The sequence below is a fragment of the Panthera tigris genome, chromosome C2 (assembly GCF_018350195.1).
Source record: "Panthera tigris isolate Pti1 chromosome C2, P.tigris_Pti1_mat1.1, whole genome shotgun sequence".
In the NCBI taxonomy this organism is placed as follows: Eukaryota; Metazoa; Chordata; class Mammalia; order Carnivora; family Felidae; genus Panthera; species Panthera tigris.
The window spans coordinates 46,262,011-46,287,817 of NC_056668.1; the positions used below are offsets into that span (position 1 = coordinate 46,262,011).

Consider the following 25,807-nt stretch of genomic DNA (forward strand, 5'->3'; position numbering starts at 1 on the left):
GGGCAGAGGTGGTTCAGAGTGTGGGCTCTGTGCTGTCGGGGCCCAAACTCCACTCTGCTGCATATACACCGGGTGACCTCGGACAAGTTATTCATGCTCTGTCTCACTTTCTTCTTCTGTAAAATGGGATTTATAACAGTACCTGCTTCATTGGTCGTTTTGAGGATTAAGGAGTTAAAACATGTAAAGCACTTAAAATAATGCCTAAAACCAGCTTTAATTTTCTATAAAAGCTAGCTGTTGCTGCTGTTCTCACTGTTACTGTTGCTTCTGTCCAGTTCCCTAAGAGCACTGTGAACTTTCTTCCCTGGACTTCCCTAAAGCCCTTGCTCTTCCTTTCCCTGATTCCCTCATAATAACTTGTTGGGTCTCTGCTCAGACAGCCTTCTTAAAACCATGAGTCCAGGACCACCTGCTTCTTCAACTTCCTCCCATGGCATACGCTGTGTGGTCAGTACTATCGCTGACCGTTTCTGCATCATTATCTTCTCCATCCTGTAAACTCGGGCTCACCACTCGACTCCCAGCGGTCAAAACTTAGCACACGGCAAGAGCTCAAATATTTGCTTAACGAACAAATGAAGTCATTCTCTTGCTCCACCAAACCTGTCCCTCCTGTCCTCTCCACTCATGACATCCCTACTGGTCCAAGCGCACAAGCCTGAAACCTCGGATCATCCCGAGTCCCTCCTCCTTCCGTAGCAGCCAGTTGCGCATCATCTGATAATCTCACCTATGTGCTTCACCCTCCTCGATGACCTCCTCATCCACAGACTGAGACCTGAATTTGTCTCCCCGAAGCTCCCGTCCCCAATCCAGCCCCAGGCCGCACCTCCACAGTTCCTCCTCGGTGCTCTCCCGTGCCAAGCCTGCACGTGAGGACTGGCTATCCCGCCTGGACTCCACAACTCTGTGCCTTCGCTCAAGCACACAGTCTGGGCTGTTCCCTACCTTCCTCCATCTGGGCACATCCAGCGGTCTCTTTACGGCAAAACAAACTTGAGGCTCACTCTTCCCCGCAGGGAAGACTTCAGGTAGCTCTCCCAGTTCTCACACCTGTGTCTCCGGCCCTTCATAATAACCCCTCAAGGCATGTGCCAGTTCTTTATTCTGTGAGTTAGCCCTGCCTAACACCTGGGACACAGGAACGGTGTCTCTTTCTTTCAGGAGATATTACTAAGCACCTACTGTGTGTCAGGCTGTTCTTACCCATGTGTATATTCCAGCATGTAAAGCAGATTTTGCTATAATAAAGATGCGCAGTAAATGACTGTGCAATTGAACATACTCGTGTTTTATGAAAAGGAGAAACAAATGTATTTTTACTTTAATAACTACCTTACCTTTCCTTCTCAAAAAGGTGAACGGTAGTTTATCTTCTAGATTTAGTGTATACTTCACATTTGGAAACAACCCTCCGAGGCCCCGTCAGGGGAGCTAGCTACGTACTGACCTGCTCCTCCAATGCCAGGCACACACCACCGTGAGGATAAGGGTGCTGAGCACCATGACGAGCACCGGCACCAGGACCGCAGCCAAGGCGACATCTGCAAACACATCAAAGGCAGACTAGGGAAGGGAAAGCGGGAAGGTTCCCCAGGTCATCCCTTAAAGCTTTTGTGTCTCAAAAGCTACCGTTCACAATATTTATGAAATGAGGCCGGGCAAGTGTTGGTAATGGCAGAAGCCTTCACAGACACGCGGAAGTCTCTCACACTATTTGCTTCACCTTTGTACACGCTTAAAATTTTTCATTGTGACTTTTTAAATCACCAAGACAAACTGAAAGGCAAATAAAAAACTCAGAAAATATCTTTCTGAATATGTGGTAAAGGATTACTATCATTTATATATTACAGAACATCCAAGTCAAAAACAAACAATAGAGGGGCGCCTGGGTGGCACAGTCGGTTAAGCGTCCGACTTCAGCCAGGTCACGATCTCGCGGTCAGTGAGTTCGAGCCCCGCGTCAGGCTCTGGGCTGATGGCTTGGAGCCTGGAGCCTGTTTCCGATTCTGTGTCTCCCTCTCTCTCTGCCCCTCCCCCGTTCATGCTCTGTCTCTCTCTGTCCCAAAAATAAATAAAAAACGTTGAAAAAAAAATTAAAAAAAAAAAAACAAACAATAGAAAAATCAGAGATGATTGAGCAATACAATGAAAAAACCCAAGTGACCATTCAACATGTTAGCATTACTAGTAATCACAGAAACAGAAGTTTAAGCAAGAATGAGATGCCATTTCTGTTTATCGAATTGGCAAATATTTATAACAATAATTGCTAGGAAAGGTTATTAGGAAACAGTTATTTTTATGGGACTTTAAATTGATACTTTCTGGATCATTTTGGGGCAATACGTATAAAAATCAATTACTTAGCAATTCCATGTCTAGAATTTATTCTTAGAAAAAAAATTAAGACAACATTCAAAGATGCATTTTTAAGATGGTCTGTTTCTGTATCTGCAAAAGAATGAAAAACTGGAAATAATCCAAATGCTCAACAATGAAAGGGAATAAATACATCATGGTGTCCTCATAGTAAAATATTATATTATCCAGCAATTGGAAATGATATTGCAACATGATGGGGAAAATATTTATAGACAGGGGAAAGCAACAACGTAGTGTTACGTATAAAAAAAGCCAATGTGCATCAACAGGGCAGAAAGTGACAATGCTTGAGCCTGCAGGGACCAGGAGATCATTTAATCCCCTTATCTCCCTCCACAGATAAGGAAGTCTGGGCCCAGATACAGAAAATGGTCCACCTCAGGTCATTTAAGCCATCAGTTTCTTCCCTAATCTGGCAACCCTGTCCTGGCAACTGCTGATGCCTGCTGGGGGCTAAGCACCAGACACTGTGTTGGGCCTGACCCACAGCATCTATTGTACCCTTATAAATGTAGCCAAAAGAGAAAAAGAGGCTGCTGATACAGGAGAAGGAGAGGATAACGCATAACCTGAGGCCTCTGAGGGCAGAGGTGGATCAGCCCTGGGCAGGACTAGGAACTTCGTTCTTCAACGCAGCGGAAAGAGGGTACAGGTGAGTTTGCAGGCTCCACAGATCGGGAGCGTCCTTCTAATTGCTTCTACTTTCTTCATAAAGTTGAAGAGGTAACTAAGAGTAACTAAAGAATCTCTGGGTCAAGGGTTTGAAAAATATGGAAAAACGACTGTTGAGAACAGAAAGAGCTAACCAGAGAAACAAAATGACCATGGGCTGGTGCTGAGGGCCCCCCGGAGGGAGGATTCAGGAAGACACAGGGGCACAAATCTGATCATGATATGATTTTCTCCAGCATCACTCTCAGCCTGGATGTAAAAATGGAAAAGAAATGCATAAAACAGGCATCATCACTCAGGCTAGAAAGCACTAAAAATTCAGAAAAATAAATGTGCTTTATCCCTAAAAATGTATAACTGGAGAGAGAACCATCAGGTTCAGGTGGATACAGGTCGATTTAATCAGAGGTTTAAAAAATCTGCTTAGGTTCACAAAATAATAAAACATCTACACAGTACCATCCCACAGAAAAGGAGACAAGGAATCTTTAACTGGAAAGACCTCTACATTCTTTTATTCTTTTGAAGAATCCTAGCTCTGGAAGAAAATGCTTTAAGGATACTTTCAGTCTTGAGATTTTAAGATTCTATAATCAGATTTTAAGACGAGCAATACTTTAAATGGCTGTTCTTCCATCCAGGCATGTGGCCTGGAATTCTGCCCAAACAGATTTCTTCTGCAGACTGGTAAGAAGCTTTGTGGGACACTGAGATCTCGTCTCTAAGAAGTCTTGCTTCTCTTCAGCTTTTCCAGCAGCATGAGAAAGAAAATGGTCTGTTTAGAAAATACCTTAGAAGAATTGAAAGAAAGTGACATGTGGAAAGCTGGGAGAAAGTTATCTGCATCGGGCAAATTTTCAGAGAATGAATAAAGTTCTGTGTGGCACAAGTTAGTTGGAATGAATTACTTCCTCCTCGTCTCTGCATGGTCCTGAAAATGCTTTATCTGCCAACAGCGAAATTAATTCCTCTGACACTGATGGTTTTTTCTGAGTCCAACTGAAATTTTGTTTTTCAACAACTAGTAAAATCAAAGTACTATGTTTCATACATGTTAATACCTTATTTATCATTCATAAAACCTGAAAGTAAATCCTACTACATTTATATTTATAACCGGAAAAAACTGATGGTAAACATTTTAAAAACAGAGACCAAAGTTTTTTAATGAACATGTTAACTCACAGTACTTTTTAAAAAGTGTTAGTTTTCACCAAAACTTATTTTTCACCCCCCCTTCCCTTTTTGCCACCAAATTTTCTCTCCAACAAATTAATATATAACGAGAGGAAGAAAAAACGTTTGTTTCCTGCAATGGTTTTAGTTATTTTTATAAATAGAGACTACTTGTGTTTGGCTGTGGTGGGGAAAAAAATCACAAGAGAAGACCCAGAATACAGCAGCCATCTCTAAATATTTAAAGAACAATTCTACATGGCACTGGAGAAGAGAAATCAGAGCGATGCAATCAGTCTCTTCTCTAAGGTAAGGAGTAAACATTTTTGGCTCTTCTTAAAAAACACAGTTAAGAGGAAAAGAAGCTGAGGGTTTAAAAACCGGACGTGTTTCTGAAAATTGAAATTACAAGCAAAATAAAACACGACCCACGTAACGGGTGCTAATGTGGGGGCCTGGTACCTTTGGTTACATTCGGAGTCACGGTGGTGTTTCGGATATCAGGAGTGGCAGTTGTTTGCTCCGTCTGTGCAGGAAACTCATTGCTACTACGAGGCTGTAGTGGTTGAGTAAATTTGGGGGCTCGACCTTGAAAAAAGTTTCAAATACTCTTTATTCTTTTGTCTACAACAGCTTGATTAAAACAAAGTTCTTTTACAATGCTTTTAATATGTTTTTGGAAAATTATACCACAATCCAGGGACCACCGCATTCTCACACATGAAGCAGGCATACCTTTGGCTATTTTTGGAGGGGTTGTGGTGTTTCTGAGGTCATTGCTGTTTCGAGGAGGTGGAGTTTGAGTAAGTTTTGGAGGACGACCTTGAAAAACGGTTTAGAAAAGTTGAGACATTTTGCTTATGAGAGTCATAGTTAAAAACAGTCATTTAAATGTCTTCAACGTTCCCTAGAGTAGTTATTTCTGCTCAGCGATTTTAAATCTTGGAGAGCAATATGTCAGAAGGATAAATATACTATGCATTAAATGTACAAACTTACTAGGATTTCTCACTTTTTAAGATAATTATATTCTCTTAAAATAATTTCCTTAGCGAGGAGAAAACGGAGGAGGTGAATAATGTTTAAAGCTACAGAATTATCATCACAGTCTGACACACTACTCATTCAAGTCACTTAAGAAACATTTGAGGGCCCACTGCGTGGGGGCATTCTGGTAGGTTTTGGAGATACAATAGGAAACAAAGTATTAAAATATTATGTAATAGCGAGGGAAGTTATTTCCGCTTCTAATTTATTCAGAGGAAAAGGCACTTGGACTAAGCTTACTGTTATAATCATCAGTGTTTGTGATACAGTATATTATGCTACATGAGTCCTGATTAAAAATTAAGATTGAGACTATGCCTGAAAAAAATCACATTATATTATCTCATCGATGATATTCTTTCTTCTTCCACCTGTAACCTTTGAAACCATTCTGATACTAAGTTTTTAATAGAATAATTATTTCTTTGTAAAATTTCTTTAAAATATTAAAATTAAAAGCTAAACACTCACATTGTCGTTTCTTATTTTCTCTGAGAACAGCAAAGCCATTTTAAATGAATCCAGTAAAAATTACATATCTTAAAACATACTATCACTTTACCTTTAGGAATAAACTGACATCCAAGAAGTTCAATTTTCATGGCAATTTTCTGCTGCCATTGGGTAGGATTCACTCTAATAAAACGTGCAATAATTGGTGGCAAAAAGTTATTACGCACATCCTGGTGATAATCTTTGTTTCCTTGAAATATCTTTAAAAAACAACAAAAAAATGGTACTTTACATCAGCAGAGGTCAGGGCTAAATTGTTCCACTGAAACATGTTTTTGTTTTTTTTTTGCTCTGGGCCTTAAATGAGATCTGTAAAGTATGACAGTAAGAATTAATTTCTCACAAGATAAATGAATCGTAATTTGGACAAACTATTAAGAAACTGCACATTCTTCATCAAAAACTTATAAAAACATTGAATACGAAAATGATTTTAAGATGATTCAAACATAACAAAAATGTTAACTTGGCAATTTGGGAAGAGGGCTTTAATTTCAATGAGTCAGTTTAATTCCATTAATAAATCAGTAATTCTAGTGTAATTACCAACTATTTAAATATATTAATTTTCTTTTCAAAGTAAAGCATAAGTGAACATACAATATCTTAGAGGAAATGCTTTACTGTGTACTTTTCATAATTTTTCTTTCAGAAGAGAGAAAGTGAACGCACACTAAGGAATACATAAGTTATATACCTCCACCTACTGGATAAACTACATAAAGACACTTCCCACATTAACCATTTTCATCTTGTGTTGCTATCTGAACCAGAAAAGTGATTCTGAAACACTGCTCCCTGACGAATATAATGATCTTAGGTAAACAGCAACAAATGTATTATAGGTATCTAGATAAAAATACTATTTCAACGGACTATCCCATTCCCTCAACCATTTCAAGGAAATAATGCTAGTATGGAACACTGCAAGAGCTCTTATTTACAAAGCATTTTCATTTAATTAACTCAAATGTTCTTCATGACAGCCCGATGTAACAGGCAGAACTCAGAAAGCTGAAGCTCACAGAATGTAAATGGACTGCATAACCAGTCAATGATACGAGCAGTGACTTGAGTCTCTGTCTTCTGACTTAATTACAGGGCTCCACTAAGCAAAAAGTCCTTGCTCCTTCAGGCTAAATCACCTGGCTAGCTTCTAAAGACTATTACTAAATCGGTATCTGCCTAAAATCAAAGTACTTTCTATCTTATCAGTTCATGTTGCAGCAGATAAATAAATGTTTAGCTTTTCCATCAAGTCATGTCTGGATATTATGGCTGTTTTATTTTGGCTGGTTCACATAGCATTAGACTAAACTTCTAAGACGTGTTAATAGCCTTCATTTTCTACAAGGGCTGAAGTTGTAACAGTCTCCACCACAGATAGTTTCTTTACATGCAACTGAAGATTTAAGGGGAAACTCTCGACAGATCCTAGAAGTCTCTCTCTCTCTGCAGTTCTCTTCTTTATTTCCTCAGAAATAAAAGCAATTATTTGTTGTCTACTGTATTAGTGGAACAGGAACAATAGTTTAGACATAAAAACTAACCCTGAGATCTTACTCCACACTGGAGTTTCATTTTTATAGAAAACCTTAAAGGATAAAGATTTTATATAAACTAAGTAAAAAAAGACTTGCTCTGTCTGATCTTTGACCATTTATTATAAGACCCTGTGTGTAAAGAGGTCTGTAAGGTGTCATGAGGATCAAAATGGAAATGGAAGTCAAAGTTCCCACTCTCTCCAAAGTTCCCACTCTCAAGGAACTTAAATTTTACTGGATATTACCACACACAAATATGGCAGCTATTCAAAAGCAACATGTTATCAAGTTGTATATACATTCCCATCTTTTTTTTTTTTTTTTTTGCTGGTTAAACATTTATTTTGAAAATTCATTTGGTGATTAGATGATAAACAGAAAATGAGCCAGTATCTTCTACTTTTTATCATTTCTTTAAGCTCTGAAAAACCACAATAAGACACAATGTCATACATATGGACAGAGTAATACAAACCAATGCTGAAAGAAGAGCTGGGGATGTTATTATTCTCTGAGTAGGTGTGATTCACCAGGACTTGGTCAAGGGCTTCAAGTTAGTACTATGAGCACCGCCTGTGTGCAAGGCACTTCAGAGCCATGAATCTGAGCTTCTAACACCAGATTTCCGGAAGAGCCACCCACACAGCGGCCAATCAGGATTTCTATGCCAGTGGCCTGTGTGTCTCCTGGTTTATTTCCGGGGCCAGGAGCACTCCTTGCCTGAGGCTTGCTTCTTCCCCTCTGAGAAGTCATTTGCTCTGATGCAGATGCCATGCCAAGGGACAGTGACTCGTTCAACCCTCACCACTGGGTTGGCAGCATATCAGAGCTGAAGCTTTCAGCAGGGGGCTCTGGGCTTTGAAAGGAAGGACCACATTCTATTGTTCTTTAGGTACATTCCCATCTTCTGAAAAGAAAACCAAAAGCTGTCTCAGTCTGTATGTGCTCATGATGCATGTGTGCATGCTTATTTAGAAAGGGTGTGAAAACAGAATATACCAATTACTCTGGAGTTGGAGGTAGATGAGGGAGCAGATGGGCTAATGTAAGTGAGCCAAGAGACTGGTATTTTATATAATTCAATGTAAAGACTTCTACTTCTATCCAGGACACTAATAGAGACTAAATTTATTCTTTGACCTAAACATCTGAAAAAATCAGATACAATATATAAAACAATGGTTTTTAAACGTGGGACAAAAGGTAGTATAGGGCAATATTCCCTGAGAGAAGAGAAACACACGAGGTGAACCCTTCAATTGCCCCAATACTGTCTGGAGACAGCCTTCGTGTCTCAGTGAATTGAGAACACAAAGCTCAGAGATGGAGAGGCCAAGGCAGCTAGAATTTGCAAGACAGGGTATAGGAGAGAAAAGAACTGCAGAGAAAGAGAGACTTCTAGGATCTGTAGGGAGTTCTCCTTAAATCTTCAGTTCCATGTAAGGAAACTATCTGTGGATGGGAAAAGAACCACTGAAAAGGAGTCCTTTTCAGGGTTGGGAACAGCACATGTTACCAACAGATAGTGTGAAGAAAACTCATTTATACATGGGACTTTGGGTTGAGTACCTGGAACACTATTGTCTCTGTAGTAGAAAAAAAATCTGAACTAAAAGTGCTCAGGTCCTGCCTAACAAAGCTAAAATGTAAACCTTAAAAAGACCAAATAATTCCCAAGTAACCTAACTGCATACCAGAATAAAGCTAAAAATATTTGAGTAATAAAAAACACTAGCACCAAACAATGTAAAAGTTCACAATGTCTGGCAACCAATAAAAAATTACCAGGCATGTAAATATTTTACATAATACCCATCAACACAAAAAGACCCACATGGGAGCACCTAGGTGGCAGAGTTAAGGGTCCAACTTTTGATTTTGATCTCACAGTTTGTGAGATCAAGTCCACGTCAGATTCTGTGCTGACAGCATGAAGCCTGCTTGGGGTTCTCCCTCCCTCTCCCTTGCATCCTCCCTGCTTGCTCCCGCTCTCCCCTCTCTCTCAAAATAAATAAACTTAAAAAAGAAAAAAGACCCACATGTGACACATTAATAGACAGAATTAGCAGATAAGGGCATTAAAAGAGTTATTATATACTCCATATGTTTTAGAGGTGGAAAAAAGCATGAGAATGTTCAGGAGAGACTTGAAAGAAATTTTTAAAAGCCCAAAACTGAAAATTTTGAGGTAAAAATACAACACAGAAGATAAAAATACACTGGACAGGATTAATAGATTAGATGTTACAGAACAGATTAGTGAACTTGAAGATAAAACAATAGAATTTTCCAAACTAGAACAAGGAGATTAAAAAAAAAAAAAATGTGTAGAGCACCAGTGAATTGTGAGACATCTGCAAGAGTCATAATATTCATGTAGTTAGAATTAGAGAAGCAACATATTTGAGAAAAAATGGCCCACAATTTTCCAAATTTGATGCAAATTATAACCAACAGATCCAAGCAGCTCAAAAAAGCCCAAGCAGAAGAAACACGAAGACAACTACACAAAGGTACATCATAATCAAACTGCTTAAAACAGATGATAAAAAGAAAATCTTAAAAGCAGCTAAGGAATAAAAAGGCACATTACCTATTGAGGAACAAAGGAATTCTCACTGGAAACAACGCATACCAGAAAACAATGGAGGGAAAAACTACATCAACCTAGGTTTCTATACTTAATGAAATTATCTTTCAAAAATGAAGCAAAAAAGAAAGTCTTTTTCAGAAATATAATTCAACGGTGCTAGATGTTTTTATAATAGGAGCATGGATAATTCTTATAATTTCAAAAAATTAACTATATTCCACAAGTATAACCAATATTCTACAAATAAGTACAGATGTGCTCAGAGTAAAAAGTAGCCAAGTTTGGGGTTAAGCAGAAGAAGTTAAGTATAAAGACAATACGAGCCTCACCAAAGATGAAGGTCATGTGATATCAAACAGAAAAGAGGGAAGATGACCTTGAATAACAACGGAAGAGTTTAGATCCATATGACAGATTATAGGAAGCCCCTGGAGTTTTCTGACTAGAGAGATAAGAAAAGTGGTAACTGAAGATATATTAGCAAATCATACATATGATAGAGAACTGACAGCATCATATAGTTGAAATTAAACTCAGGGAAGTTTCACTAAAAAAAATTGTGCTTACAATTTCAATTCTAGGTGATAAGAAATCTACCCTCCTTGAGCACAAGGATTCGCCCAGTTATAAGATCTTTGTGGTGGATCACGAGCCAGAGGTACTTCCACCTACTCCCCATCCCTTATCATCTGCTCTGGACCATTTCTGCATTATCACAGTCTACTAACTAAAACAACAATTTCATAATTACCACAGAAGTTAAGAAAATTCTTCAGGTAGGAAAAAAAAAAAAATAGAAGTTTCCTAAGACAAAATTTGGGGAGGTAATCTTGAAATGAACTTTCAAATCTATATCCTATACTATAATGTACTTTTGCCTTTAGCTTTTGTCTTTTGTCCCCCCTGGCCTACAGAAAAGCAATCTGGGAACAAAATTAGGCTCTCCATCATTCTTTGGATTAATAAGAAAATCTTAAGAAATTACAAGTTCATTTTTAGGATTTTTTTTTTTAAGTTACCACTACTTACTCAAAGTCATTCATGTAGGCTCTATGCCCAAATTCACTCATTCATGTAGATTCTACGCCCAACGTGGGGCGTTGATCCTGAGATCAAGAGTCACATGCTCTACCACTGAGCCAGCCAGGCAGTCCTCCTTTTTAGAACTTCTTCATAAAGTATCTAAACAATTGAGTTAAAAATGTAGCGAAAAACATCAGGAAAGTACTTACCCTTAAAATAATTAAAAACGACCTGGAACCACTAAGAATTTCCTAACCACAGTTAGAAGAGTAAAGAAAGCTAAAAAACCAACACAAGGTAAAATAACCAGAAGAAAGCAGAGGCCAAATGATAACCAACGTTAACATCACACAGGAGAGCTTCCTTGATTTTTGGTAAAGGCCCATTTTTAAAATAAAACCTTGATAATCATTTTACCTTATCCTGCTCCACACCAGGCTCTCTATACACCGTCCATCTCTGTCCATCATCGCTGTATAGAATTCTGTAGGCTGACACATAGTAATTGTGTTCCACCATGGTGGAGCCAGTGGTTACGATGCCTAAAGAACGCAGAGTGGCTTTCATTAGTGTGCACGGTCTGATCCTTGAAGTTTGTTCAGCATTGAAGCCCAAATACCTAAAGTGTACTGTCCAGACATTTTTGCCAGTAGCACATTACTGTCTCTGAGGGCCAGGTTTCATTATAATAGTAAATAAATCTTTGGTTCTGTTCCCTTGTAGAGACACATGAATTATGGGTGTACATAAGGAAAGGACTATTCTGTTTTGACAGCTTGTGTTCACATCACTGTAAAATATATCTTACCTACCAAGTAACAACGACCCCCTGGGAAGGAACAGATTAAAACGATTCTTTTTTTCAGAACCAAATCGACATCAATCTTTAACAAAAATTACTTAACCCAATTCTAATCAATTATTCTAACGATCTGATGAACTGCTCCAAATAAATTTGTATTCAGCACATGAAGAGTATTATTTATAACACTTAAAATGAACTCCTTGAACATAAATTTCTTTTAATGACTATAAGAGATGTCAAGATCACTTAAATGAAATAGTACCTTAAAAGAATCTTACTACAATGAAAAAGCAAAGTTAATAAAAATCAAATACCAACCCCTCTCCTCTGCCATGTTTCATAAAACCACCTACAGTAATATTTAACACCATACAATTACATTTGCAGTGACCTAATCTTCTATGAAAATCTTCGATGTTATCAGGTTTCTGAATAAAATCAGAACCAGGAATCATTCTAGAAAAGTATGTCTCCCAACCTGTTATCTTCTTTTCTTTATTCAGATCTATTTGTAACCACTGATACTCATCGGCGGCAAAAGCAGCCCAAGGAGGTCCGGGTTGCTTCAGCCTGGCTTTCTCAGGTTTCCAGCTGTTCTCCCGCCCTGTGTGGTCAGTCCACTCCAGCACAGACGATGCTGTTATCTGCGGATCGGCAATCACCCCGGATTCCATCCCCAGTGTGCCGTAACAGCCTGAAACGACAGAGACAGTAATGTGGTTTCCAGATATAAATTCAAAATCTGTATAAATGTGCTCATTGGAAACTTTCTATTGTACATGTAATTAATATATACTATGCTAATAACACACTGTAATACAGAAATTTCAAAAGTAGGCGATGTTCCTGGTTCTATGTCTTTGTGTCTTGTCAGGAAATGGACATATTTATTCACAAGCAATAGCCATTAGTTTAGCAGCAATGCATTATCCTCTTCCTGGGACATTGTCTTCAGACCAATGGATGACTCACTCCCTACTGCCTTCAGGTGTTTGCTCAGGTGTCACTTTCTCCACGAGGCCTTCCCTGACTCCACTTAAAACTCCAGACCAGTCCCTCCTGCACTGCCTATCCTCTTTTCTTGACTTACTTTTCTACATTTTCTATAATATTATAGAGTTATTTATAATTTATTTAAAATTTATTATTTATTTATAATTTGTTTATCCACTGTTTCCTGTCAATCTCTCAATACCAGTATTTAAGCACCAGGAAAGGAGGATTTTGTTTATTCTGCTCACTTTTGTTTCACTAGCACCAGAACAGTGCCTGAAAAATCAAAGATGCTCATAAATATATTCTGTTGAATTAATTATTTCCTCAAACATAGTAAAAAAATCACCTTTCCTAAGGAACTTCCCAATAATATAAAACCTTCAGTTATTCCATTCATTGTATTAGTGTGACATATGAAAAAGTGCAAAAAAACAGCAATTGGCATACTGCATGACAGTGTTTAAAAAATATTAACAATTACACAATTATAGTAAGTTACAAAGTCCATGAAAGGCTTACCACTTGTCTTAAATGTAAAAAGACTTGTAGATAAGTGTCCCCTGAAAGAGAGAAAGGTTTTTCTTGGTGACACTCATATATTGACTTCCCCATATTTGTCTTAGTAAAACTTTTTCTTTTGTTTTTATTTTACTATACAAAGAACTAAGGATATTCTACGGCCATTAAACAACTGATACTGTTCTTAGCCAAAAAAAAAAAAAAAAAAAAAAAAAAATCTGCTTTCAAAACAGCTTCTGAAATCAGAATAACAACTTCTGATCTCAGCATCAACAACTTTCTCTACAAGTATCTAGTGCCTGTATCACACATGAAATGTGCAAAGTATGCCCATGTAACCTTTAATATGTACTTATTTTCTTTATCTTTCATGGAAATAAACGGATTCCTCAAACTTTTATGTGTCATTTGCTTTTGTTGCAAGTACATTGTAACTCTCAGAGAATGAGGCTCAGGTTTCCTGGGATAAACAGAAAAAAAGCTGACTACAAATAAGAGAGCTTGCACTTGTTACAGGAATAAGCACAGCTCAGAACAAGTTTAAGCTGCAACCCAGCACATCTGGATTTCAAAGTAACAGGCAAGTTAAGTGCAGTGGGAAGAATGGAGGGGGAGGAGAACACGTGACTAGTTTACCAAGGACTCTAAAGAACCTGGGGGGATAAAATCATCAGTGTATGCTCCTGACTTCAGCACAACATTCAAACCATTATTCCAAATGGATGTGACCCACCCTTATTTTTTTCTTAAGGTATGAAAGGAAGAGAACTGATGAAAAAAATTCTTTCTAAAGGTAGAAGAGGGGAAAGGAATGAAAGAGTCTGCGTAAAATCATCTAGAAGAAACCAAGAGTAGAAGAAACCAAGAGATGGAAAGGTAGCTAAGTCTATACCAAGGATGGGCAAATGATAGCTCATACAGGGCCTGTTTTGTATGGCCAGGGAGCCAAAAATGGTTTCTGCATGGTTAAAAAGCTTTAAATGAACCGAAAAAGAGTAAGTGACCAGGGACACGTGGCACATAAAGCCCAATATATGTGCGAGCTGGTCCTTTGCAGAAGAAGTCTGCTGGCTCCTGTATTATACCGTCATGGACACGGATTATGCTCTCATCTTCTGAATGAAAACTGCCCTAGGACTTCTGAAGAGAAACTGGCCTGCTTTCAATTAGGCTTAGTATTACCTACAGGACTAAGACCATCTAAGAGGCAAGATTTATAAAAACAGATCCCAAGTATTACATTTCTATTTAATGTTTCAACTTTTCTTGCTTGTGATGCCTATTCGGTTTCACAAAACTGATCACTGTAGTGACCATAAAAATACATTCTTCAAATATTCTCTTTGGATTAGAGGAGGATTTGTAACACTACTACTTCTGATTTATGTCAAAATTTAATTTATACTGAAAAGTATTTCAGTTATCTCAATCCATCCTAGGTCACACAGGCTGTAAGAAACAGAGCACTTATGCCTCCTGATCTTTAAAATGAAATAAAAATTTGGCCACAGACTTTTAGACCCTTACTCTTGAAACTATTTAAGCACTCAGGAAAGAACAAATCATCCTCCTAAATGACTACCTTTCTGATTGAGAACATGCCAAGGTAGTGAGACCTGGCCTATATTCTTCAGGATATTCAGACAATCAGCACACAAAGATGGGAGTGCTCACCCCACCATTGTGATTCCATGAACACCATTAACAGTGATGTTGCTCAGGTCTAACTAGTCACTATCCCACCCCTGCCCAACCCGCTTATCATCAATAACACATATACTTACACCACAGATGTGACGTTGTTAGCCAAAGAACTCTCATAATACGGGATACCTTTACTAATTACAACACTGATTTGGCCACCCAAAATGTTTGACACTACTCCTGCGTGCACACCAGCCATGCACAATGGTGAGGACTTGAAGAAAGGAGAAATAAAACGTTAGTATTTAATTTTCTTTGGGTAATTTATAAACAAGACACGTATGCTTCCTCAAGAAAGGAGTTGACCCAGGCAGTATTCTCAGTAAATATAGGATTATTGATGTGATAACAAAGAACAGACTTGTAGCATAAGAATGAAACATTACATAATACAAAAAAAAGTAATAATAATAATTCCTTGAAAATAAGATTAAAGATATACAATCGGTACACATCAACCTACTCTGGAGTTTAAAAAAAATAAAGTTAAATCACAACGTTAACATAAGTCTATGTTACTGCGACTTACATCTCTGTATCCATGAGGGATTGTTCCAGAGATCTCAGCAAAAGGAAGCAAACAACCAGCTGGGCAGTACTTACTGTGAAATGAAAACAAGTTCAAGGGTATATACAGTGTACTTTCTGGGGGAAAAGAACAAAAACCACATATTCATTTTTCAGCTCATTTAAAAAGTATAATCTCACTGCCCTAAGAGAAGCACCACTTCTAAAAAGCCCTTTTTTTTTTAGTTCATAATGAATGGTAGACATTTTTACTATATGATCTATTCATATTTAATATGAATTTAATAGCTACAAGCTATTCTATTTTGTGAATGAACCACAATTTATTTTACCAACATTCTACGGATCAAATTTAAGTTGACTTAAAATGTTTGGCATTTATTCATTTATTTACTCATTCACCCACCCATCTACCCACTCAACACATTTATCCGAATGTCTATTTTGTAGTCTGTTAAGTGCTGGGCTGTGCTAGGTACTGGGTTTACAAACATCAGCCAAATAAATATGCCCCCGTTTTCACTATGTCTATGCTCCAGAAGTCGGGGGAAGGACGTTAAACTGATACCTAAATGAGTAATTAGATTATGATTTTGCTACGAAGAAAAGGTGCTCCCTGAAATAAGTAGGAGAAAGCAAAGTTAATAGAAGTAAAAAGTAATACAAACATGCAGTAAATTTACTATGTGCCGAGCAGCCTTCTGAGTACCTCAGGTAACCCACACAAGAACCCTAATGGTAGATATCATTATTTTCCTCATTTTACAGATGAAGAAACTGAAAACAGTGTGCCCAGGTCCCGCAACTGGGAACTGCCAGATGGGCTCCCAAGTCTAAGTTTTTACACCAGGCTCTGCACTGCCTCAGTCAGGAAACAGGGCTCTGAGGAAGTGAAGCCTCAACAAAGGGAGGGCAATGCACCCTCATGGACAGGAACAGCAGGCCCATGAAGCAAGGGGGCCTGTGTGTGTGTCATCAACGGAGGATGACCAGTGCAGGTAGAGTACAGTGAGCACTGTAAAACTAAAAGGGTAACATTAGTTTGAGAGAAGCTGGAGAGGTAGGCAGGGGCCAGATCATGCAGAAGCCTTGGAAGCTATGGTGAAGAGTCTGGAATATATTTCTAAGTAAAAATGGGAAGTCAATTAAGGATTTTGACAGCTTATACACACAATCTGATTCATATTTCCAAAAAGGATTATTCTGGCTCCCGAGAAGAAAGAGACTGTAAGGAACTACGAGTGGAAGCTGAGACATCGTTAGGCTGGTAGTGCCATAGGCCAGGCAAGAGAGAACGGCAGTTTGCATTTGGGTGGTGATGACAGAGCTGAGAGGAGAGGCTACAAGACCCTCAGGCAGGGCTGGGTGCCACACACTGATGACAGAGCCACCTCTGCTGATCGGGATCCTCCCTGAGTGCTGAATAGAGTACCCATCCCTCACAGAACTATTCTGGAAGACAAAATAAAGGTTGTTCTTTGGGGAGTGGCAGAAAGCTGGGGGGAGGTTAGTGACATAGCTCTTACAAGATGGGAATAAATTTGCCAGGCAGAGAGTAAAGCGATTCTAGGCAAAAGTTCAGATAGCTCAGAGCAGTGTAAAGAATCCAGAGCTGTTTCAATATAAGTATGTAAGATGACATTGGAAAATTGGCCCAAGAGCTACTTGTGAAGGATCCCGAAACCAGGCTAAGGAATTTGGATGACATCTGCCCTAAGAAGGAACTCATGAAGATTTTAAAGTAGGGGAATGATCAGACATGTATTTTAGGATGTAATTTGGCAGCAACGTGAGTGGTGGAATAGAAGCCAGCAAAGGTTAGTCCCAGCCGAGACAAGAGACAAAGAAAGCAGCGAAACAGTAGTAGAAATGCTGCCTGGGCAAGAACACTGAAGAATTCAGTCCCAGCCGAAATCATTCTCTTCTCCTTTTTGAGAAAAGATAAGTAACGCCTCTAGCTTCATTAGCAGTTTTGCCAGGCTTTGAAAAGCAACTAGTTCTACTTTTAAAGTATATTAAATTATACTTTCATTGTAGAGAAGATCCAAATGCTACAATTAAAGCAAAATTTAAACATGGCCACTCAAGGGCTTTAAACAAGCTCTAATTTGCTGACATCTTAGAGCAATGATTATGTGTCATGTGTGTGACACATACATTAATGTACATTATCTTTAGTGTATAAAGAATAATGATGAAGTAGATAAAGAATAACAGTGAAGGGAAAAAAGGTTACAAATACAGTCATACCTGAACTCAGGTTCCAAAAAACTGGATGCAGTGTCTAAACAAGTAATCAGATCTAGAAAAACAAAAACAAAAAACAGATTCAATAATACATACTTTTACTGAACACCAACTGTTTCCAAATCCCAAATCATATTGTTCTAAATTTTAAATCTCAACAGCTGTCAAGGTAGTACTAATAACTTTTTACAAATTTTCGTTGATCAGGATTTCCTTGATTTTAAAGTATCTTGACTTCTAGGGCTCTGTCTCTCCAATACTGTTTGCTACCACATCACCTCATTGAGTCCTGTATCAAAGTTACACAGATGAGTGTAATTTACAGACATAAAATGACTTCTACAAAATATAGCTCCTGAAAAAATAAAAACTTTTTCATTATTGTATAGCTTAAAAAACGATCCTTTGCTAGTTACACACAAGGAAAACAGTGACAAAAGAGAGGTGAATTGGGGCGCCTGGGTGGCTCAGTCGGTTAAGCGTCCGACTTCAGCTCAGGTCACGATCTCACGGTCCGTGAGTTCGAGCCCCGCGTCGGGCTCTGTGCTGACAGCTCAGAGCCTGGAGCCTGTTTCGGATTCTGTGTCTCCCTCTCTCTCTGCCCCTCTCCCATTCATGCTCTGTCTCTCTCTGTCTCAAAAATAAATAAACGTTAAAAAAAAAAAAATTAAAAAAAAAAAAAAGAGAGGTGAATTAATTTTGTTGCTCTAAGTAACTAAAATCTAGTCCATGGCCAGGACCAGCAGCACCAGCATCTTCTGGGAACTTAACAGCAATTCAAATTCTTGAATACCTTCCAGACTTACAGAATCTCTGGACGTGGATACTCAAAAATCTGCTTTAACAAATCCTCCAGGGAATTCTTAAGCATGCTAAAGCTGAAGAAGCTCTAACCTAAATAAGACGGAACTTCAAAAATTTAACATTTCTATCTAGAAACCAAATCCGAGCAAGAGGTAACTTGTTTCGTTAAGACTTAGCTCACAGACTGGGTAAAACGTGGCTTTAGGTTCAAAGATGTCAATGGCTTCCTTCTGCTCTTAGCACAGAGGGCAGAGCTGTCAACATGGCCCACAGGTCTTGAGGTGCCTGGTCCCGCCTAAGTCTTGTTTTGTACCTGTGCACAGGTTTCTTGCCACATCCACCCTCTTTGGTTCCTTGGGTGCATATTGCTCTCTTGACCGAGAATGATTTTCTACTGTCCTTTAGCCTTGCTGGCTTAACTGCTGCATCCTCACAGAAGCTGTTCCTCACTTTCACAAGTCAAACACCTTTAGCACATGGTAGGCACCTAAGGCTTTTTGTTTGTTTTAATGAATAGGTGACTATTACATGTTGTCAAAGTACCACGTGTTATGTAAGAACAATCTGTTGACGTAATCACGGAGCTATAAGCAACATCATTTTACGATGCCTAGTCTATGGACAGAAAAGGCTTTTAGTCCTCATCTTTGTATCTATTGACAGCAATCACAGCATATGGCCTAACAGGAAGCTTTCAATCAACATTAATGAATAAAGGGATGAATAAAAGTCTGTGACTGTTGGCATGTTTGGCTAAGTCCATTCATGGATAGCCTGTATAGAGGAAAAACTAGGCCTTAAGGCAATCACAAAAGTAAGTGATTTACATATAAATTCTTGGCCAAACAAGTGAGCTGAGGGTGACAATACACTGATGAGAGAACACCCCACATGCATCCTAGCATGCTGACGGATACAAATGTTTGTTAAATTAATGGGCACCACAGCAAGCATAGCATCACTGATTATTCTAGCTTACAATTCTGAAGAAATTATCACCCAAACGAAATCTGAAAGACCTAGAGCTAGTAACTATTATGCCAATAGAAAAGTGATTATTTTGAGAGTGATTACATGGATTCATATCTACACACCATAGACACTTGAATGATAATTAAATCTGTGTTTTAGGAGTTTAAGAGAATACATGCCTGGATAGGGGTTCACTAAGACCTGGCTGAATGACTGGGAAAAGCAGACACACTGAATTGCCTATACCCTAATTATTCCTAATTACTCCACACTGCATCAATGAGAACTGATTTTCTGCTTTCCTGCTCTACCAAAAGAGTTTCTAGCTTCTAAGATTAGAGGTTCAACTTCTAAAATTAACAGCCTGGGTTGCAAAGGTACCTGTGTGGTCCAACATGGCATTCAAGCCATAGGAAGACTGCCAGCTGGCCTCATTACCTTCAGGCCACATGCCAGAATGCTGGTCAACTATGGATATACTTGATCAGAACAGGGTTTTATTATAAGTCCATGCAGAACTGAAATTCCAGATTATGCCATGCATATGTATGCAACTCACTTGACCTTGCTTTCAAATTCCATGGAGGCTCAAAAGAGGTCCCTACGAGGAAAATAGGAATTGAAAATGGACAGCTATGAGGAGAGCCAAGAAGACTAAAGACAGAGAAAGGAAATCATGATTACAAATATTGAGCTTTACAACTGCACAAAGGCAAAGAAAGAAAACATGGAGCAGGCAATTAAGAAGCTTTAAAACGTGTCTTTCCTGAAAGCTTTTCCCAAGTAAACAATCTTCCAGAAAACCACTATTACTACAAACCTTCTAGCTAATAAGAACACAGCTGAGGCAAGATAAATAGAACTCAAAAGAAACCATCTGCCTAAGAGACTTCTGATAGCAATGTATAAGAAATTATATAAATGGAACAGAAGAATCCAGAAATAAGTTCTAAATTTAAAGTCAGCTGATTTTGACAACGATGCCAAAACAACTCAGTGGGGAGGAAGAAAGGTCTTTTTAACAAACGGTGCTGTGAAAAGAGGATATCCACATGCATAAGAATGAAACTGGACCCCTACCTCAGATCCCATACAAAAATTAAAGGGGATCTAAATTTAAGAGCTAGCACTATAAAACTCTTAGAAGAAACTAGAGGTATAAATCTTGATCTTGGATTAAGCAATGTTTTCTTAGATATGATACCAAAAGCATTATAGTCACACAAAAATACGTTAATTGAATTCTATCAAAATTAAAAACTTCTGTACTTCAAAGAATGCTATCATGAAAGAGAAAGATAATCCACACAACGGGGGGAAAACATATGAAAATCATATAATCTGATAAGGACCTAGTATCCAGAATACATAAAGAATTATTTCAACTTGATTTTAAAAAAGACAATCAACCCAATTTAAAAATGAGCAAAGGTCAGTCGGTTAAGCCTCCGACTTCAGCTCAGGTCACGATCTCGCGGTCCGTGAGTTCAAGCCCCGCGTCGGGCTCTGGGCTGACGGCTCAGAGCCTGGAGCCTGCTTCCGATTCTGTGTCTCCCTCTCTCTCTGCCCCTCCCCCGTTCATGCTCTGTCTCTCTGTCTCAAAAATAAATAAACGTTAAAAAAAAAAAAAATTAAAAAAAAAAAAATGAGCAAAGGATTTGAACAGACATTACTCCGAAAAAGACATACGAATGGCCAATAAGCACATAAAGATATTCAACATCATTAACCATCAGGAAAATGCAAATCAAAGTCACAATGAGATACCGCTTTATACCCACTGGGATGTCTAGAATCAGAAGGACAAATAGGACTTGGAGAAATTGGAACCCTCATGCACTTCCTGAGGGATTTTTAAATGGTGTAGCTGCTTTAGAAAAGAGTTTAGCAGTTTCTTAAAAAGAGATTCCATATGACCCAGCAATTCCACTATTAGTATATACACAAGAAAACTGAAAATATGTCCATACAACCCTTCACAAATGGTCATCAACTAATGAATGGAGAAACAAAATGGGATATATCTACACAATGAAATATTATTCAGCCATCAAAGGGAATAAAGTACTCATATATGCTACAACATGAACTCAAATACGCTAAGTGAAGATGCAAGTCAAAAAAGACCATACTGTCTGACTCCATTTATATGAAATGTCCAAAATAGGTAAATCTATAGAGAAAAAATCAGATTCGTGGTTACTGAGGACTGGAGAGGGAGAGGGTTAAGAGGTAGTGAATGGGAGATCACCACTACTGACTATGGGGTTTCTTTTGGGGTGATAAAAATGTTCTAAAATGGACTATAGTGGTGGCTACACAACTCTGAATATACTGAAAATCAGTCAAGTGTAGTGAGTAGGTGAATCATATGGCATAATAAAATGATAATAAAAAATTTTAAAGTGAAGAAAAAGATGCTATTATAAAAGCAGTAACAGTTTTCCTTTATATAGAGCACATCTGCATTGAGGGATGAAATAAAGCGTAGTAAAACAGTCAGGACTGGCAGTTCACTTATTTATTCATTTGTTCACTCAACAAATACTTAGGTAAGTATGTATGATGACCAGGTGTTGTTCTAGGTACTAGAAATAAAGCAAAGAACACTCAGACAAAAATCTCTGCATATAGGGAGTGTATGTACCTTGTGTGGGGTGATAAGAGAAAATAGACACGAGTATGAAATGGACATGCTATTATTAGGTGATAAGTGCATTAGAAAAATAAAGAAAGGAAGGCAGTTACGAAAAGTTAAGGGGTTCCGATTTTAAGTAGCATGGTCAGGAAAGACCTTACTGAGAAGGTGGCAGGAGGTGAGGGAGTGAGGCATGAGGTACGTGGGTAACGGAGAATAGGCAGAGGAATCACAAAGGCCCTGAGGAGGGAGCACGCTCAGCATGGTGGCTGCCAGAGTGAACACTGGGAAGAAAAGTAAGCGATGAAGTCAGACAAGGAAAGAGAAGCCAAATCCTATAGGGTCCTGGAGGTAAGGACGTTGAACAAAGAGAGAGGAGACTTTCATTCTCATGCTCACCACTGGGCTGAGAGTAGGTTGAAGGGGAGATGGGGAAGAAACAAAGGTCAGCAAAAAAATCTCCTGCCATAATTGAGGTAACTTGAATCGGAGTGGCAGGAGTGGAGGTGTTGAGATGTAGTCCGATGCTGATATTTGTTCATATATATTCTGAGAAGTGGCCAATGGATATAAAGTTTGAGAGAGTCAAAGACAACTCTAAGGTTTCTGGCCTGAGAAAAGTGAAAGCTGAACTTACTATATGTAAAGTGTTTAGGCAGTGATCTTAATAATGATAAAGTACTCATCGCAAACTCAACTGTCATGCTAGATCCACTTTCAAAGTGCGAGACAGTATATAATTTGCTCCGTTCTTAACTAGGAGCTTCTGCATGGGATTAAAAAAAATCCAATATTAAATACATACGAGAGAGTATTTATAACATACATATTATTAACAAAACACTAAACAGAAGTTATAGGTTCTGGGCCATAGAGAGTGGCAGCAGTGGTGTGCAGAATACCCTCAGCGGTTCTGCGGAAGCTGACTGGCATTCTATTCTCTTTTCCTTATGCAGCCCAAGGGAGACCTGGCATCTGCAGTGTAGATGCTACACTAGTCTGAGCAGTACAGTCCAACCCAGAGTGAGTGTCATCATGATTCCTAGAAACAGAATTCCCCTAATATCTGCCACCTTCCTTAACCCTGGAAGGCTCTCTAGAAGACAAAGGCCTCAGGTAGGGTTTGAAGGTAGAATCATGCAATTGTGAGGAAGAACAGGAGAAAATGCAAGAACAAAGGCAAGCCAACAGTCAACAACAGGATGACAGATTTCAGTTTTCTTAATGAAAACACCAACATCAGACTTTCTAAGATAGCTCCCAACTTAGCAATACTACTGTCAGCCATAACTGATAACCTATGCACAAGTTTGTTTTTAATTTAAGTACAATTAAACATTTTTCCAGTACATAAAAACTGCACAGGCTGGGCTCCCTTATAATTGCCCCATGAAATATTTACTTAAACATGAGTCTAATGTTAACCCATACATAACACCATAGAAATATGAAATATTTTAGAAGTTCAAAAATCAATTAAAAAATAGCATACTGGTTACTATCTTAGGAATGTTTTCCATTCACAGCACTGGCCATTTCTGTGAATGCAAAATTATGAAATAGATTTAGATTTTCCCCCAATTAATACTCGGTTTTGTGTTACTGAATGAATTGAAAACACTCTCAGCAGTGTTAGCACTGTGACTAACAACAGAACACCAACTATATTAACTGCAGGGTATAATTTTCGTCCAGTGAAGGAAAGGTAGCTTGAGTACCTATATTCATTCTAACTCAAGAAAGCATAATGTATCATAACTAAGTTACTCTATTTGGCAGAAAGAAGAAAATATATGAAGACGACGACGTATATTCCTCTCCTTTATTTGCTCTAATGTTCTTTAACAAATTTCCCAGAGCCTGAAGGAACACGAAGTCATGCTTTCTAATTCACACTTTGTCAGCAATCTTGCACTGTAGGTGTGTAGGTACTTTGTTCAAGTGCTACAGGATGCAGGACAAGACTCTTCTTGTTGCTAAGTTCTCCTGCCAATATTACCATGTGACCTTGGGCCTAAGTCTTTGTTTCTGTGATAGGAACCTGGCATTAATCTGTACCATCTGCAATTTAGTGAAGGAAAACTTACCTATACAAGAGAACAGAATTTACTGTGATTCAGAATCAAATAACATTTACTCAGTGGCAGATATTAAATGAGGTATTTTACATCTTCTTTTATGTACTAAGATTAGAGATGAAATCTTATGTTTCTCTTAGAAATATTACACTGCCATCTATGGAAGCTGAGTCTACAGTAGGAGCTTAGATGAAAATAGTGAATGCTTCCTTAGGGACGAAGCAGGCATGACTGAGTTAAGTAATTAACAACTTAGGCTATAAGATGTACCTACATGTGGTGAATCAAACCCTCTTCACACCTAAATTCCTATACATGTATATTAAAAAACAAATACAAGAATATTAAAAATATATAAATATAAAATATACGGCATTAAGATATAAAATATTACATTATTAATATACACAAGATATTAAGATTAAAAGATTATAAAACATTAAAATTCTTCTGTGAACTACATGGTATCTAGGGCACTAATAAATACCATCAGTAAGAGCAGCAGTGAAAAATTATGTCATTGGGTAATGGAAGACACCACACAAACACGTACTTACTCCCTTCAAAGCATTGCTAACTCACTAAAAAAATGAAACACATACAAAACACTAAAATCATCAAGGCTCTTCAGGTTATCTGTCAATGTGGAATAAATTCTATCCCATAAATGGAATCACCTCTTTGGGTTAACAATCTCCTAGATTGTTTTTAAATGCTCTTTCTCTGCAAAATTGTTAAATTTACTGGTCAGCACCTTTCTTCTACAAATTGACACCAAAATACAGATATTTTCCTGCATGCATATACATTGCATAATGTACACAAACACAACACATATACATTTGTGTGTAAATAAGGATACATCTAAAAATATGCATATAAACTGAGACTTCATTAATAAAATCTTACTTAATAGTTTAAAAGTTTTAAAATGTTTGCCAGATATGACAATAACAAAAACTAGGGACATATCAGAAACACCAAAAACAGAAAACTAGCTTAGTACTCAAAATACAAAAGTTTGTATAAAAATTACTGTACAATTAAGGTAGCAAACAATCTTAACCCATGCTCTATTTTTAAAACCAAAACCATCCCATGGAAAAAAAAAAAAAACATACAAAGCAAAACAAGAAAACACAAAACAACTCGTTACAGAAATCTGCACTCTGTTACAAAGTAGTCCTCTATTCTGCCCCATTTCATTTACAAGTTGATATAACCTAATGTAAGACAGAAAAAAATGGAAAATATTTGCAAAGAAAAAAAATGTGGTTAAAGAAGGTAGCAATCAGAAAATTTTTAAACTATTGGTGTTAATTCTAGGAATAATCTAACATATAGCAACAATGATCCTGTCAAATGGGAATATTTCCTAGGCCCAGCTGTTGGTAACTTGTAAGCAGACTGTTATCAGATGGTAAGGGGTCAGCAAGCAATAAATAAACAAGTGTTTATGAATTCCAACTAGAAAGTACATTAATACCTACATTGGTTCATCTTATTTCGCATGAAATTTTAAGCTATTTACTGTTTTTCTCAACAAAAAAAGTACAA

The 25,807-nt window shown here is 38.0% G+C and overlaps 2 protein-coding genes across 3 annotated transcripts in view; one reads left to right on the top strand and one right to left on the bottom strand.

Annotated features, from left to right (window-relative positions):
- ST3GAL6 (ST3 beta-galactoside alpha-2,3-sialyltransferase 6) overlaps positions 1–3,780 on the top strand; it is a 54,874-nt gene extending 51,094 nt beyond the window's left edge. The window contains exons 11-12 of one of the 2 annotated variants that reach the window (XM_007095946.3): positions 2,907–3,043; positions 3,705–3,780. The gene's annotated coding sequence lies outside the window, so the exon portion shown is untranslated. Of the gene's footprint in view, positions 1–2,730; positions 2,816–2,906; positions 3,044–3,704 lie in introns of those variants that run through there. The other variant, XM_042956810.1, reaches the window with a different exon arrangement.
- The window catches only part of DCBLD2 (discoidin, CUB and LCCL domain containing 2), a 91,450-nt gene that overhangs the window by 10,073 nt on the left and 55,570 nt on the right, over positions 1–25,807 (bottom strand). Inside the window, exons 4-13 of the mRNA XM_007095953.3 lie at positions 17,762–17,813; positions 15,513–15,585; positions 15,064–15,197; positions 13,280–13,320; positions 12,243–12,458; positions 11,377–11,501; positions 5,849–5,999; positions 4,975–5,061; positions 4,702–4,827; positions 1,454–1,547 (exon numbers count right to left, since the gene is read on the bottom strand). Coding sequence (XP_007096015.2) covers positions 1,454–1,547; positions 4,702–4,827; positions 4,975–5,061; positions 5,849–5,999; positions 11,377–11,501; positions 12,243–12,458; positions 13,280–13,320; positions 15,064–15,197; positions 15,513–15,585; positions 17,762–17,813 — 1,099 coding nt within the window. The remainder of the gene's footprint in view (positions 1–1,453; positions 1,548–4,701; positions 4,828–4,974; positions 5,062–5,848; positions 6,000–11,376; positions 11,502–12,242; positions 12,459–13,279; positions 13,321–15,063; positions 15,198–15,512; positions 15,586–17,761; positions 17,814–25,807) is intronic.